The 18,319-nt window shown below is 36.5% G+C and overlaps 1 protein-coding gene across 1 annotated transcript in view; it reads right to left on the bottom strand.

The window, feature by feature from the left end:
• Window positions 1-18,319, bottom strand: part of LOC126968590 (hemicentin-1-like) — a 199,962-nt gene that overhangs the window by 7,532 nt on the left and 174,111 nt on the right. The window contains exons 13-14 of the mRNA XM_050813599.1: window positions 5,330-5,512; window positions 1,087-1,245 (exon numbers count right to left, since the gene is read on the bottom strand). Coding sequence (XP_050669556.1) covers window positions 1,087-1,245; window positions 5,330-5,512 — 342 coding nt within the window. The remainder of the gene's footprint in view (window positions 1-1,086; window positions 1,246-5,329; window positions 5,513-18,319) is intronic.

Below are 18,319 nucleotides of genomic sequence, written 5' to 3'. Positions count from 1 at the left end.
TTCTTCCCAAATCTGAGGCAGTCTATTTTGAATGGGTGGTAGTTTTTGGCGTTCAATAAGTGTTTCTTAATCCTATTTTGAATAAAAATATTTGAATTTGAATTTGATCAACCATTTAAATTTTTTTAATAAAATTTATCAGAGCTTGCATCATGGGTGCATAATGCATACATACCTATATACACATATATATAGTTACCCGTCCCCATGAATTGATATCCTGTATAAAGATGTCTCTTCACACTATACTAGAGGGAGACTTATAAACTTACTACACAACGTAGGAAAATCATGTCGGTTTACTCGCACATCAAAAAAAAAGTGTGTGTGTCAGCTCTGACGCACGACTGAATTTTATTCCTCAAGAACGATTGTCTTTGAACAGGCACTAAACAAAATCAAGCCCAATGGATTCGGTTACAAACAAACACACAGCAGAAGCTAATATAAGCGTATTAATTAAAAAATCAAAGAAATCCTTTACGCTCATATGTCAGGAAATGCCCAAACACAACTCTTGTTAGAAGTGGAACTCAAAATTCCAATTTTAAAAGGTCCATCAAGGAAGTTACATTTGGGCACACCCTAATAATTGGTATATTACTACATGCCTAAGCTATCACGCAGTATACTGTGTTTGCTGGCTACACACAAGTATATATATACACACACACACTACTGAAAAGTGAAAGGTGCACGAGAAATGATGCGCACCAAAAACGTTACTATCCGATTTGATGAGTAGGTTTTACTCTCTATATTTTTCTCATACCGGGCGCCTTATATGAAAATCGATTCTTAAGGAGTAAACTCCAAAAATTATTCTCATAATTATTTTTCCCCGAATTCTACAAAATGTTGAACTTCGAAAAGATACGAATTGTATATTTATTTATTTAAAAATATAATAATAAATAATATATAATACAACAATAATAACATTCATATGGTAAGTGAAGCCTCAGTTATAGGCGAAAATGACATGTTATTTATCTAAATTGAGCCACTAAATTAAATAAGAACTATCTTTAAAACTATATAATAATCTAATTCAGTAAGATTTAATATTTCAATTGAGTGACTCACCCGTTCTTCTTGCGGCGTCGTTGAATGCAATATTCTCTAAGAGCGTCTTCTCAGATTCACCCTTTAAGTTTTTTGCATAAATAAGTAGATTGAAAGTGGCACCCTCTATATTTCTACCAGATATTTGTGAGAGATCTAATTTAAATGTTACAAGGCCATCTGTAATAAGAGGTTATATTAGTAACTGACAAAGAGGATGTAAATACTAACTAAGAAGCGGCGGGACTGCCATAGTAAACATTAAAATTTAGTTTAGTAAGAAACGTACAGTGGTTTGAAATAGTTGTAATTACAGAATGGTGATTGGCGATGAAGTATAGTCCGGCTAAGTTTGAAAGCGAACCGATACAAACACAGCGGATTTCAGCTATCTCCGTTTTTTTATAAGATTATATCTGAGTATCTGTTATCTGTTAAATCTATCAATGACTGCACGTTTCATACCATAGAGTGAATCGCTTTTTTCTTAGAGAGATTCTCTAGGCTAGTAACTGACATGAGGTCATCACAGAATCTCATATATTTACAAGTTGCAGTTATCTCAATTCTGATTTGTTTAGACATACTAATTGAATACAACACATTACAAACAAATATAATATATAAATACAAATATAAAATAAGGGATTCATATACAACGTAGTAAGAAAGTGTTGTATTTTTAGTCGACCAATATATTCACCAAATTATAAGTGATACGCCCTGAATTATATTGCAGTGTCGCTCAGGATTCTCGAAACAAAAAATTCTAAATCGCATCGCAATAACTGCGGTCGTCACTTTGAGACAGACGAAAATAGAGTATTACCCGGTAATTTCACGGGCTACGGCGACTTTCAAACCGAAACAATATCATATTATTAACTTAACTGCTTGACAACAGAAAAAGGTGCCGTGGCCGCTGATGTTCGTAATCACTACAAAGAAGCCTCCCTTCTTTTCCCACTGATTGTTTGAATTAATTGTTTTTTTTTAATAATTATTATTATGCTTATAGCTATGTTTATATATATTTTTTTATGGAAAAGGAGGACAAACAAGCGGTCACCTGGTGTTACGTGATCACCGCCACCCACATTCTCTGCACCACTTGAGAAATCATAGAAGCGTTGCCGGCCTTTAAGCACTTTTTTAGTAAACACTCGCGTGTTAGACATTTAATTAAACATAACATCTTTTTTTGAATGTAGAAGAGGACACTTTGAGTATATTTGCCCAAAAACATCTGTCGACAGCAAATACCAACTCCGAGGCGATAAATGCCGCTAAACTTTATTGTGACAACTATGAAAAATACTATCTTGACTAATTTAATCTACGACTGTAGAAATAACCCCTGAAAACATGTTCTATAAAGGTCATGAATCAACTATATACGCCATACTATACGCCACCTACTATAAAAATATAGTTTCAATTACGCGCGTTTTAATCCTTTGAAAAGTATTTTATTTAAATATATAATGCTGATAAGAGTCATGAATGTATAAAGATTTAAATGTCAAGGAGATTTTAAATACAATTTTTTGTAAGTGACTCTAAGTAGTTTCTACTCTCGTCTACTGTTGGTCAATATAGAACATAAAAGAACGTTAACATCTTAAGTCGATCGAATAAAACTAAAAAGCTATGGAGAGGTCATTAATTAAGACATACAGAGAGATCCTTGGGGTGCTGTACTGTAGGATGCATACGAATGCAGGCGCGATACGTGACGTCATTAACTAGTACGTGAGCGGTGGTGGGAAAACGAAAACATTTCTAAAGGGATTCAACGTGATTGAAATGTTTGTGGTATTGGTATGAAATGATACGAATGTGAACATTGTAATTGATTAATATTTTCATCTCAAAATTGCCAATAATCAATTATAAATTATTGTTTTTGAATAAATTATTACTGATGCATTTTTTCTAACTAAATTGTGATCTAAACTCGTTTTGAAAATTAAAAAATGTCAGTTGGAGGGCTCCGTAGCAGAATTGAAAACTTAACATCGCAGTTTCGTAAACTTTATTTTTGTGTTTTTAGGAAGGTAATGCAACTATTGTTTATTTAAATGAAATATTATGATCATTATATACATCTATACACAAATGAATTAAAAAAAAAATCGTTTGGATTGTCAAAATTACTTTCAAACAATTCAAAAACAAATATTATTATATAAAATTTTTAATTCCTCTCAAATATCAAATACGTGGCATTTAAGTAGAGCGCTCATTGGCAAATTTATCAAGCAATATTTTTCTCGTGTTATCCGATGTATGTTATAAATTATAATATACTTCAATCATTTATACTTCTAGAATCTGAACATAGACTGTAAAAACTATGCAAAGGTCAAAAAAATGAAAGGTTCACAGTTAACCTCTATTTTGAGCACTGCACGCACACTAACACAAAGTGACACTAAAATGTGAGTGTAAGACATAGCTTGTCACTAAGGCCTGGCCTGCTTTCACCGTTAGTCGATCAGCAAGAGGCTCCATCTAGACGTATAAATTATATATGCTTATCATAATTATGATCAATCTTTTGCGTGAAGGTAAAGAGAGAAAAGCGGTGCCTAAACAAGTTTTCACATCAATAGGAAATTGGACGCAATTCCAGAAAAACTTTCCAAACGATAATCATGTCGAATTTGAGTTAAGAACATTAAACTGGTCACGTGATTCATATTAACGGACTGAAAATGGCAGCCCTACTGTCACTCTTTAAATGACATCATGACTTAGTAGCCCAACCCACATGTATGGAATACACTAATATTTATTTAACTTCATACAGGAATTCCATAAAATGTGATGATTGTAGCTGGGAACGTTTTTCAGGCACTACTCGTACGTCCAATTAAGAAAAACAAAAACAAAAAAAGAAACTGGAGTGCGCAATTTTCTCTATTTTTATACAAAATACTATTTTATACAAGAATAATCATGATATCTACACTGATATACGGTAAAATCTAAGTTCTTTTGTAAAGGAACTAACAACAATTTTTCAATAAGCTCGATTTAAAATTGGAATCAGAAATTTAATAATAAATTCAATTATAAATTAATGAATCAGGGATGTTGAACTACTGAAGAGGGTTCAACGTGAAGTGAACTGGCGTCGCGTCGTCTCTATTATAGAGCATTGTTTGTACAAAAAGACTAGTCTTTTCAATTTATTCCAAAAGCATCCTTGAATCGCAAACTATTATTTGTACTTGTATAAGACAAACAATATTATTGTCTAGATTATAACACTTATACTTTTACCAGTGGCAGGCTCCTTGGCACAGGATGCTGGCTACATTATGGGTACCACAACGGTGCCTATTTCTGCCGTGAAGCTGTAATGTAAATATTATTGTGTTTCGGTCTAAAGGACGCCGTAGTGAAATTACTGGGCAAATGAGACTTAATATCTTATGTTTCAAGCGTACACTCAGAATTTGCTAGGTTTTACAATCCTGAGCGAATCTGCATTGTAATGGGCAGGGCGTATCAATAACCATCAGCTGAACATCCTGCTCGTGTCGTGTCTTTTTTTCATTAAAAAAGCGTATCGTAGTTTATTTATTTTTCTCTTTCAACTGCAGTAAGCAACTTTAGCAATAGTATGTATTATCAAAAATATACATTTCTTCTATACTACAAAACGTTTAAAAATATTATGTTTATTTCAAAGGATATATATTGATTTAAGTGTATATACCTTAATAATGGCTCGCTTATAAATATAGATAGCTTGACCTTAACGATGCAGCCAAATTCGTGATAGTGTATTCAATATTAAATTCAGTAAATTTAAATAAACTTTTTTTTCAAAACTTATAATGAATTTTCATTCATGCGAACGGAGCAAACGACTAACCATACATAAAAGAGATGTGAAGTTCGAAATGCACATTAAACAAGAAATAACTGGAGTTGTGTAGTTTGTATAAACTTTATCATAAGATTTAACAAAATTTTTTAGAGTAACGTAACGTAACTGTATATGCGTAGCGACGAGATAGCTAGCGCGCAAATCCGTCGAGCGCAATTTTTCTCAGCGCCATATTTTCTATTATTGTAACGTAAATCAATTAAGGCAGAATATTTTCATGTGAAGCTTTAATAAAATTTATTACAAGTTTACCAAACTTAATTCCTCAACTCATAAATACCGCTACTATTCTATTACGATCCGTCGAATTTTTTTTATTTCAATCATCACAAAACTGTTGAGCAGAAAAAAATTTAATCTTACCAGTATCATTGATTGTGATGTTATATTTATTGTTATTAGTTATGGGATCCAGGGCTTGCAGTACAAATGACTGGGGTAGGCCACCATCATAACCAGCCACGCATCTTAAGAACAGGATGCCCGTGGCCTCGGTGCCATTCACACCAGCTTGGAGCGAGCAGTTCCGTGGCGGTGCAGGTCGAGCTAAGGAAGAAAGAAATAACATAAGTCAAATGTAAGTTAAATATCTATCAAATGAACTCCTATTTGTTAATGGAAAAGGAGAAAAAACGAGCGTACGGTTCATCATCATCACACATCACACGTTCATGACATCCACTGCAGGACAAAAGCCTCCCCCAAAGATTTCCACGACGATCGGTCCTGCGCTGCTCTCCGATCGTTGGCCCATCTTGTGGGGGGCCTACCAACACTGCGTTGTAGGCTTTACTTTGATTAAATTAAATGTAGCACTAATAATTACTATTGATTGTGTTAGAAACCACAAAAATATTTGCAAGTCTGTCAAGACGAAACATGTGCCTGCTCTTCTATTTGTAACAACTTTACTTGTGAATGTTTCTGGCAATGTTTGCGAATAGCAAATAAGGAACTTTGACTTTGCGTCTTTCGGTACGTGGTCGCTATTCACCTGGTGTTAAATGATCACCGCCCACATTCTATTGCAACACCAGAGGAATCAAAGGAGCGTTGCAGGCCTATAAGGAAGGAGTACGTGTTTTTTTAAGGTACACATGTCGTATTGTCCCGGAAACACTGCACTAGTAAGCTCATTCCACAGCTTTGTAGTACGTGGAAGAAAGTTCCTTGATAACCGCACTGTGGAGGTCCGCCACACATCCAGATGGAGAGGATGATATCCTAATTTGTTTCGTGTCGTACGAAGGTGGAATTTGGCGGCAAGAATCTGGTGAAAAGGCTTTTCGGAACACTCCAAGTGATAAATGCGATTCCCTATTTGTCACGATATTACTTGAGAACGGCTTTACCGATTTTTAATGTTTTCTTATACTTCGTAGCATCGTACATGTTTTAAAATTTTTAATAAAATTGCGCAAAAACTTAAGTATTTAAAAAATTAACAACTACCTTTTTTTGTAAACTTTTTTAATGTAACCTGAGCTCAGGCGTCATTTGAACTATCAGTCAGTTGTTTGGCAGTAAGAGACAGATTGCACCGCCTGGCTTAGATACTTAAATTAAATATTGGTTTCCGCTACACTCCAACTAGATTGGTTGACCTTATCCTAGACTGGCTCGCGTATGGCCACTTGGGCGTAGTATTAATGCCGCACTTTATACTGCAGTATCTAGTTGGAGCGCAGCGGAGAGCGATTCCTAATCTTAGTACATAAACATATTATTATAAGCTGTTAATTAGCAATACCTTCTTACGATGTTTTATTTTTTAAAGTCGTCACTTCAGGTGATTAATATCACAAATTAAATTTGAAAACAAAATATGTAATTAATCCCAGATGTTAAGGTTATCATTAAAAAAAATAACAAATTGTTTAGATTTAAAAGAGCGACATCTCAAGTCTATTTCCGAATATGCAAATATTGGGGTTGAGCAGGTTATCAACTGTCAAGTGGATCCGGTTAATGAAGCCACAACCTGAGAGTTGAACCTGAAGTTGTTGAACAACATACAAGAATTATCAACGATACGTCACTCAAACAGTTGGCTCAGTGGAAGAGCGCTCGCACGGAACACCAGAGGTCGCGGGTTCGAGTACCACATAGTTAATAAATTTTTCGCTTTAAGCTTAATAATATTTAACTAAATTGTTCAAGTAATTATAGTGCAAATTAAATTAAATTTAAATTATGTTAACTGTTATATAACATAATATATCATGACAATCTCAAACCTAATAATTTTCAGGACACCTCGAAACGAAACGGGAGAACTAAACTCACTAATTTCAACATGAGATATTAGAGGGTAGGTCGACAATTTAACATGTTACATATTAAATATTGTGGTTTCATTCGGTATTTCGTTGCACCTAACAGTTAACTAATATTACTCCTTGCAGCTGCTGTGTCATAGATATATTTCTAAGGCGTAGCTGACAATTTATGTGCACTTTCAAGCTCGATAAAAGCTATCTGGCACCGCTGTAGTGGCTTGAATAGCTTAAAGATATGTCGGTATTAAGATTAATTTCAGAAACCTCGGTGAAAGATTCTTTAGCGGTAAGTGATGATATTGGTATAATAGATAAAAATCTTATTTCTAGAATGTATAAAGAAAATCATGAAATCTTACATCAATCAAATATTTATAAGTCTTTTTTTGGGCATTAGTTGAGTTGTATTTAATTGGTAAGAAACGTTTGTTTGGCAATGTTTACTTTATCATAAGTGACCTTCATAATTATACCACATAGTAGGAATGGAACGACCACCCTCAGGCTGTTTAATCATAAAATTTAATGTACGATATTATATTGTAACGGAATTTTATAAAGATCGCGCTGAGTTTCTGACACCCGTTCATCTCAGGTCCGAGCCATACTTTTTCGAATGAGTGCCATTTTTTAACGTTCAATAATTAGTCATTTTAAATACTATCTTGAATAATAATATTTTTAATTGAATTTAACAGTAGAGGACCTGCATAAGGGACCTTCAATGTCATTTCTAATATAATAGATACTACTACCGCTTAGGAGACAAAGGGGAGAGAAGAAGCGGCGAAAGAAACTCTCCCAGCATTCTTTTTTTGCGCTCTTTTTAAAAATATATACAATATTGTATTGAGCAATACTGGTATAAAATAATCATAATCTAGTCTATGGCTGTCGGATTACTTATATATTCAGCTGTGGAATAAGTAGTAGGATTTACGACAGAGCCATTTTTTAATGAAACATTTAAATTTATTTATACTTACATGATGCCTGAACAAAAAATTTAAAAGTTCTCTACACTCTAAAAGGTTCTTTAAAATTTTTTCTAATTATAATTTTAAGTAGTTTTGTACAATTTCAGCAATTTTGCCAAATTATATTTAAAAACAAGTTCATCGTTATTGACCTCGCGGAATGCGAAACAAGTCATTCGCGTTTTAAAATGTTGATTACAACTCGGTGGAAATTTTACTCGAAATTAAAACGAGTAACCTATATTTAAATATTAAATGGAAAGAGAAATTAAACAATAAAATTATGAAGTTCATTTATTTCACTTCCTTTTATTTATCATTTGTAACAAAATAAAGTTTAAATAAAGTTAACTCCATATTCAGCTATGGAGCCGACAGAGATCCTAATAGATGCGTGGAGCTGGAGAAAAATGCTACAGATTCCATGGAACGCCTTTCGCACCAACGTGTCTATTCTGAGAGAGCTTAATGTCAAAACTAGTCTCTCCACTATATATGCCTTCGTGGGGTGTTGGAATTCTTCGGACATATTGCTTACGAGCAATGCAAAGAGGGTCACAATCTTGAACAGCTGATGGTGACAGGCAAGGTATATGGCAAACGTCTCAGAGGAAGCAGTCCCACAAGATGGTCAGACCAAATACGATTTTCTCTGAAGCTGATAAGGAAAGACGAACAGAAGACGGAGGGAAATCGTACGAGGTAAACTGATGCAGCGGGGGAGTCACGACCCTCAGTAATGAGGAAAACGATGCGAAGGGGAGGAACAAAATAAATTGTTTACATGTACATGGACAGTCTTTGCAATATTTAAGTTGATATTGACAAATAAAGTACTTAATAAGATTCATTAAAGATAAGTGCTTATAAAATAAATAAACGGCATTAAAAGTAAGGGGCAACTAAATAAGTAATAGTATGTAAACTAACCATCTGTTTTTTTTTATTTTTTTGGCATTACATCTTTTTATTAATATTAGTATTTTGTTATTATTATTTATTTATATCATTATAAACAATATGCTATGTTTGTAAAGTGATAACCCTCACTTCCAGGATTAATACACAAATAAATTTTGAAAAACAAATTTTATGAACGATGCGGGATTCGAACCCACGACCGCCGGCGTTCCACCTCGTTATAAAATGTAATCAACTGTAAAGTAGATCCTATAGATGAAGCCACAACCTAAGAGTTGAACAAAGCAAACAGAATTGTATAACGAGGCGGTACTCGAACGGTTAGCTCAGTTGGTTAGAGCGCCGGCACGGAACGCCAGAGGTCGTGGGTTCGAAACCCGCATCGTTCATAAAATTTTGTTTTTTAAATTTTATTTGTGTATATCATTTTATCTTTAGGCATATTATAGTCGTTTTATAGTACTTTATGCAACAGAAGTGTTAAAAAACGCTCGTGGCGTCTCATTCATATTGATGTAAGCCGCAGTTTTTTGACTTAGTTAAACAACTGGTCGCATTCAATACTTCTTCTATGACTTGGTAATTGAATTTATTTATTTCTTACTAAAGTTGTCATTAAAATATTTAGCCTATGATTTAAATATGGAAATATTATGTACTATGTATTACCTTATATTTATATGATCCTACCATACCTAGAAAAATAAATTTTTCTTCTTTTGTCTGTCATTTATACAGCCAAGATCTGTATTATAGGTATAGTATAGTAAGCCTTTACTCTATGACCTAAAAATGCCTTTACTTATTTATTAATACGGCTTTACTCACGTTTTATCGGTGTGGGTACCGACTAGATTCGAACCATTCGGACGCCCACTGACGCAGATTGGTAGTCTTCTACGATCTCCTAGAGATCGGGACCGAAATCCCACGCGAGTGCGGCATAAGCTATATTGGTGAACGGGACGCAACATAAAAACCAGACTCACAGAGCACATCCGCAGTGTACGAAAATTAGACAGCAACACCTCGGCAGTGGCAGAGCATGCCCTAAACACCGACACCTCACAATAATAAATCGTGATGCAAAAGATTGAAATAAAAATGTTCTCTCATTTATTTATGAATGTAAAAAAAATACTAATAAAAATATCACCACATTTTGCTATTCCATGCGGATAAATTCCCAGGGACAGCTAACAATTAAAATATTACATTGAGAATTTCCCAAAATACAAGAATACTGTATAAATTGAAGTATAAATGGAAAATGAAATCGTCAAACCTTATTCGTAATAAATAGGCACTAAACAAGGAATTAATTAATCAGGTATTGTTACTAAGGTTTATTGTTCTAAATATATTATGTTTATGAAATAACATTATAAGATTATTGTTCATCCTCTACAACTGTTTTTATTTTCAAATCATTTTCATTTATAATCATTAATTTTTGAAGTGAAACTCCTTTGCGCACGTGAAGGTAATTTTTTACGCATGAAACGCAATAAAGTGGCACGAAAATGTGGGACGTTTTTGTCGAAGAAGAGGGAGCGAACGATTGACCGATTGAGAGAGAGAGTGAGAAAGGCCGAACGTAGCATGAAGCATAATATAAGCATGGAGCCGGAGTAGGGCTCGAGCGAGTGAGAAAGATGTCCCATCAAGAAAAATGCAAGATATTAGTCGACGGATTTGTTAAGTAGTTAAATATTAGAACTTTACATGAAATTCTGTTGTATTACATCCTGCACTACAAGTGAACGCAGATGTTTTTATTTATTTACATTATCATTAGTACGTATAGGTACAGTATGTAAGCAGTGAGTTCAATTTATAAATGAAATTTTGTGACAAATTTGTAAATCATCCTATACTAAGCAGATGTATGAAAAAAAAAAACAAAAAATGTTCACATCGCAATAATATACAAAGCAAATCTTAATACAATCCGCATGTAGACTTTAATATCATAACTTTGAAACGTGCCGAGATTATGTCTAATAATATAAATGGAACCGAGCGATAAGAGAACGAAGAAATTCGCATTGTCGCTGAATTTAAGACCCAGTTAATGAGACAGCTGCTATGTTCAGGAAGGGAAAACCCGAGTGTGGAATATCTTCACAATTATTATCTTCGTCGCTTTCAGCAATGCATATGTACTGATCAGATCGGAAATTAAGAGCACAATAGAAGTCTCGTAGTAAGCGTAGCTGAAGCTAGACTTCTATCAAGAATCATGGTTTTTCCAACAGTCTAAATTTAAATTAAAATACCTTATCTTGAATGTAAAATTTTGTAAAAATGAATGATTATGAATTATTAATAATAATGAATGAATTTTGACTAAAACCTAAACAATCGTACATAAATTATTTTGTGGTATTTTTTTATAATAGTCATTAGTATCGTCGTACTGTTGTCTTCTCACACCCTGTGTGGCAGGGTGTCAAGGCTGAGACATATACCCTGGTACTTCTTCTCCCAAGATATTGGGAGAGTCATTGGATATAGTTGGATTCGTCCCTACTTGCTCAGGTCAAAACGTTTTCTGTGTGTTTTTTTTGTTTGTTGTTCTTTTTTAGATTCGTTTGTTAGATATCCCACTTTGTTAATATATTGTAATTGTAACAAATACAACTAAGGAAAAACAGCTCAGTGAGTATCGAATCGGCAACAGTCTTGATCCAATAGTTTTGTTACTAGATTATTTACTATAATATTAGACGAAGAACACGGTTGCGAGTCACCTGTTTGTAAATGATCAGCCTTGCTAGTGATTCCTTATTTTTTTTTTATGGAATAGGAGGACAAACGAGCGTACGGACCACCTGGTGTTAAGTGATCACCGCTGCCCACATTCTCTTGCAACACCAGAGGAATCATAGATGCTTTGCCGGTCCCTTATCCTAATTTGTGGCGTGTCGTGCGAAGGTGGAATTCGGCGGCAAGAATCAGGTTGAACAGCTCTTCGGAACACTCCCCGTGATAAATGCGGTAGAAGACACACAATGAAGCGACGTCTCTACGCAACGCCAAGTGATCCAGCTGTTCACAGAGCACTGGGTCCCCGACAATTGGAACTGCTCTGCGTTGCACGCGGTGAAATGGATCGAGCTGATACTGGGGTGCGCCAGACCAGAGATGACAGCAATACTCCATGTGTGGCCGGACCTGCGCTTTGTAGAGCGCTAGAATATGAGCCGGCTGATGACGCCCAGCTTCTTCGAAGCCAATTTGGCTTTGCACTCCAGATGGCCACGAAATTGGCAATCGCTCGTGACAACATCGTGACGTGTACGTGACAGCAGTATCAGTGTGTGTAAAGTTTTATTAAAATTATTTAGGAAATACCAAGCGGATTTCTACAAAAAGTGCATCCAACCATTTATAAAGGTACTGCAAACCACATACTTTGGAGGTTTCTCTAAGTCATCCCGTTTTATTTAAATAATAAGCAAAATATACGAAGCATTCTATGAACCATTTGTATAAATACCCTCACAATAATTGATAAATTATTGTCGCCACAATAATATAAATATCCAAACACGTCAGTCAACGTCACTGTTAAATAGGATATTTGGCATTTGAAAATTGACAGCAGCACTATTGCCACACCTAGCAGACCAACCGGTCGGATACAAAGATTTTGGCCTAATCTACAATATACTCTTTGGATTGTTCTTATATTAAACTCTGATTGGGATAATTATAATAATGGACTGCCGTAAATGTTTAAAAAGTATATCTGATGTAGAGGGCATTAAATGTACCTCTTGCTTAACATGGTTGCATTTTTATTGTTGAAACAGACTTTAAAAAAATTTTTCCTATGAACAGAATAAAGTGGAGGTGTTCTGCATGTAATGCATAAAAGAAAGCTATAAATTCAACGACCACCTCGCCCACACCTAACTTAGCCGCATGCTTAAACGTAGACACTGAGGCCTTAACTAGATATATGGATACAAAACTTGCAGACTTGAGGCAGCAGTGGCGTGATGATCTCAATTTTGCTATCTTGGAGGTCTCACGAACACTTAGGAACGATATATGTGCCCTATAAAATCGCATGAGCACATGGGAAGAAAGGTTGGCTCAAGTGGAATCGGCAAATGTCACAAACCCTCCTTCCCTGCCGTCCAACTTTCTCGAGGAAAATGCGGCACTGCGTAAGGAGCTGGAAACCCTACGCAACAAATTCGACGACGTCGATCAAGCCTCCAGAACCTGCAACATTGAGATCCAAAATGTGCCCGAAAGAAAAGGTGAAAATCTAATACAGCTTTCTTATACACTTAGCAGGATCTTAAACGTTGAACTAAAGGACTCTGACATAAAAACTGTTCATCGCGTTGCGCCAGGTGTACCTACAAATCGCCCGAAAAATATTATATTGCAATTAACAACTCGCAGAAAACGTGATGATTTTATAACTGTTGCACGTGTGCGGGGCTCTCTGAAAATTGATCAATTGCTCAGCGGATCTGCAGTTGCTCCTGGTGTTAATGACAATAATCGATTCTACGTCAATGAGCACCTAACTCTGAAAAATAAAATACTGTTCAGAAAAGTCAGGCTTCTTGCAAAGGAAAAAGGATATAAGTATGTATGGATAAAAAACTGTAGTATTTTTGTTAGAAAAACTGATGAAGCTAAAGTCATTCAAGTGAGATCCAATGATGATATAGCTAAACTAGTATGACTATATTGCCATTTATTTGTATATTATATTATAGTCAAATTACCTATATTTATTATTGTTATCTTGTTCGACCTTAACAGGCATTTAGCTGTTTTTGCTATATCTAATACTCGTCTTTTTTACTTATGTCATATTATTATAATTTTGTATTTATACTCTATTATTGCAGTACGGAGCGCGAAACTGGTATTATCTATAATTTTTATATTTTTCTTATTCATCTTTTGTGACTACGGATAATGGTTCAACATGCCTTATCTATTTACTATCAAAACTGTGGATGCATGAAGAGTAAGCTTGACAAATTCAGACAAAGTGTTCTTTCTAGCAACTACGATATTATTGTGCTGGTAGAGACCTGGTTAGTTGATTCTATTTTTGATGGAGAGCTGCATTCGGGGGATTATGACATATTTCGACGAGACAGAAACCTTGAACTCTCTCGTAAAAAAGGTGGCGGTGGGGTCATGGTCATGGCGAGGAGAGAAATTAAAGCTATACGGTTGACTGAGTTTGAAGCCCCGGACTTAGAGGAAATATACATAAATTTGCCATCTCACTCTGGTCTGCTTCTCAATACTTGTTACTTTACACCTGTCTCTCACTACTCTGCATACATAAAATTCTTTGATAAATTGCATGACATATTCTCACACTCACTCACTGACTGACTCTTCTCAGCTCACGTTTTTCTAATTACATAATTATGGGCGATTTTAATTTACCCAATCTCATATGGTCATCCACTCCAGAAATTTTATTACAGTCTGCAAATACTGAGTCATCTAAATTATTGGTGCATACCATGTCCTTTATGAATTTAAAACTGATTAATGCTGTTTACAATAACAATGCGAGGCTTTTAGACCTAGTACTGTCAACTCTTCCCGGAAAAGTTGATTTCTCCATTGATCCGTTACTTAATCCGGTTCCTCATCACCCGCCTTTAGATTTTCTATGTTCTTTTGATAAGACAACTATCATGTCATCAGCTACTGTCAATCGAAGAAATTTCTTTACTGCAGATTACGAGTTAATAAATAATGCTATCGACAAGGTTGATTGGGTGACACTACTGGCCTCGTCTTCTACAGAAGATGCTGTTGCCATGTTTTACTTAAAAATAAATGAGATTATTGCTGCTTATGTACCATTCTGTAAACCTAAATCCCGAAAGTATCCACTTTGGTTCAACAATGGCTTGATAAGAACTCTAATCGTAAGCAAAAACTCTGGTATCGTTGGAAGACCTACAAAAACTTGTGCGACTACCAGGAGTTCTCTTTACTAAGAGCGCGTGTGAAGGGTCTTATAAGACATTGCTTTGATCGATACATAGAAGGGATTGAATTTTCGCTAAAAACAAATATCAAAAAATTTTGGAAATACACGTCGACAAATAAACATACTAACTCAGGATACCCTAAGCTTATGAAATATGGCCCTATTACACCTGACGACCCTAAACAAATAGCAGACATGTTTTCAAAATAAAGTCAGTTTTTGAATTTCAAACTGGTTCAAGTCGAGACACTGGTTACACGGTTAACGAGAGCCATTCCAGTGACTCGCATATCCTTATAAAAAATTTATGTTTTTGTAAAGAGGAAATTACGTCACTTAATAGACTGTGTCACCTTAAGAAAAATATGTGTGAATGAACTAGCTTGTCATGAACTTCTCGAGCTTTTGCCATTCAATGTTCCTGCCAGGTCTTTACGCACGCACAGAACTTTCAACCTACCGACTCCTAGAACCAATATTGGGTTTCCCGCGTCTCTTCACAGAATGTGTACATCATTGGATTCTCACATGAATGTCGACCTGTTTTCGCACTCCTCTACTGCTGCATTTAAGACTAAGTTAAAACAACAATTACAGTCCTTACCTTAAACCTTGTATCTTTATTCATTATTATATCCCTGTCTGTGTCTTTATTTATATAATACTGTGTATTCGCCTAAATATTCTATTGTTTACTTATCCTATCGTTCTGTTGTCATGTATGTAAAATTGTATTATTTTGTGTTCTCAGTGAAACTGTTCTAGGATATATCCAATATTGTAATTTGTATATTTATCTAACTTTATTTGTACTATAGTGATGTATCTGTTTGTTTCCTTAATAAATAAATAAATAAGTATGGACCAGGGTGTCATTCCTCATGTGCAACGGCGGCATGGACGGCTGGTTGAAGTTACCGAGAGCAGCTTTCTACAACGACCAGAACTTGCGTGTTCCGGTCGGGTAACTGGAAAGCTGCTCGCCGATTTTGACAACGTGCATTGACTTCGCACGGGCGATTTGCCGCTTAAAAAATCTGGAGGCACGGTTATATTTCCTCTTAAGGACTATGCAGTTCGGATCCTTTGTGCCCAGCGCCGCAACCCAAGTTCGATACGCCTGTTTTTTGCAGTCAGATGCTGCTTTAACTGACGCATCGAACCAGGCCTGTGATCTGCCACCGATCGGTACTACAGAGCTTGGTTTAAAAATATCCATGCCCTGCAGTATCACATCGGCTACTGCAACGGCGCAGGCACTAGGATCATCCGAAGGGAAACAAAACGTGCCCCAAGGGTAGGCTTGTAGTGTCAAACGCGGCGGGCCACTGGTGGTCTGTGACGTTGGCGTTGGATGGGCACTACACTCCTGACCAGGCAACGGTCGGACGTTCCGAGAGGGGCGTCGACAAAGAGCTGGTAACCATCGGGATGTGTAGTCAGCAGAAGATCTAACAAGGACGGCATGTGGCTATCCACATCCGGGATCCGCGTTGGCGACCATACGCCAATACAAAATTATGCACAGATCGCCCTGCGTAGTCTGTGGTACGTGATCCAAGCCATTCAGCATTGTGCCTGTTGAAATCACCCAAGACTATGATTTCTGCGGAGGGGATCTGTGCAAGCACGTCATCAATTGCCGTTTGAACGCAGCCCATGACGTGATCGGTTTCTGCGTTACCACTATGGGACCTGTAGACGCACGCATAGATGCGGATGCGGTCCACTAAATCTACGCGGAGCCAGAGAGTAGACAGGTCCCTACCCTCAAAATTGCCGAGACGGCAACAGCAGATATCCTCCCTAACGTACACACATACCCCGGCATGAGCCATAAAATTGTGCTCAATTTTGTACCTGGGGTACGATAAATATGAGGTATCGCTAGGTCGAGATATCTGCGTCTCCGTAAGGAAACACAATACCGGCTGCGCCGTCTCAAGGTGGTGGTGGACGGCGTTTAATTTGGAGTGAATTCCCCTGATGTTACAAAAGTCCACATTAAGCGTGGAGCGGGGTGCCGTGGTGTTACTGCCTAGTTTGGCTTTGGTCATGCGCGGTACTGTGCCCTCCTCAGAATACGAGGGTCAGCCTGAGTGCGAATGCTCGGGGAGGGATTCTCCGGCTCTACAGGAGCCGGTACCCTCCCGGCAAAATTTATCTTTTGATGCCGCTCTCATATTTTTTCTGTTGGAAGGGGAGGGGGGGATGGCCTCCGTTCCTCGACACTAACCTATGCGAAACATAGCGGCACTAGGCCGCTACTTCACGCCGGTATTCTGTGCGAGTATGGTAAGTAACCCGGACGAGTCTGGCCCGATTGTGCTGACGTCAAAAGACTGTAGCGTGACTCTCCCACTTTCAATAAGCCCGTAGTCGCCTCTTACGACACCCTAGGGCCTGGGACTACCCTATTCTTATTACGCCCCGGGGAAGAACAGGGCAATAGCACAGTAATTTCTTGCCATAGCATAGTAATTAAACGGCCGTTACTAATCTTTGAACGTCATGAATCTTTAATACGAAAGAAATTTTCAACGTGTTTCATTAATTGAATATGCTTCTTAGCCTTTGATTAAGGATTGGTCTCCACTGCAATGCAACTATATATCGCACAACCTAAGAACAATAGCTTTTTTATTACGGCAACTATTAGATGTTTGTGTGCTGCGTGACATCTTTACGCGCACTGGCATCTTTCAAATATTGTAACTTACTTATGTATTATACATAAATAATTTACATTGAAATACCAAATACTTACTGATAGTATGAGATCCCAGTGTCTTTGTGACTATTTTTAATATTATTTTTACAAAATTTTACTACACAACGTGACAGTTTTATTTCAATTTTTAGCAAAGTTAAAACAAACACGTGGCACGTCAACGTCACACATTGTTCGAGATTGACTCGAGTACGCCCACGTGGGCGTAGTACTAGTTGCTGCACTTTACGATTACACCTGCGGTATCTAGTTGCGAAGCGAACACCAATCCTTTAACTAAGTTCTTCTTAGCATTTCATTTCGAAAAGATACAAATACTTCTGTCTGCACTAAAAGTCATCAAAATAAAACAGTGAAATGCACTTAAATCACAAATGATTTAAAATGCACAATTATTGGAATTCTGTGCGGCCATGTTAAAGAGGATAGTTTGATGCTGAATTTAGACGG

Source organism: Leptidea sinapis, chromosome 16 (genome assembly GCF_905404315.1).
Source record: "Leptidea sinapis chromosome 16, ilLepSina1.1, whole genome shotgun sequence".
Taxonomy (NCBI): domain Eukaryota; kingdom Metazoa; phylum Arthropoda; class Insecta; order Lepidoptera; family Pieridae; genus Leptidea; species Leptidea sinapis.
Note: the sequence above shows the minus strand (reverse complement) of the source record. Positions and strands in the feature narration are given on the sequence as shown.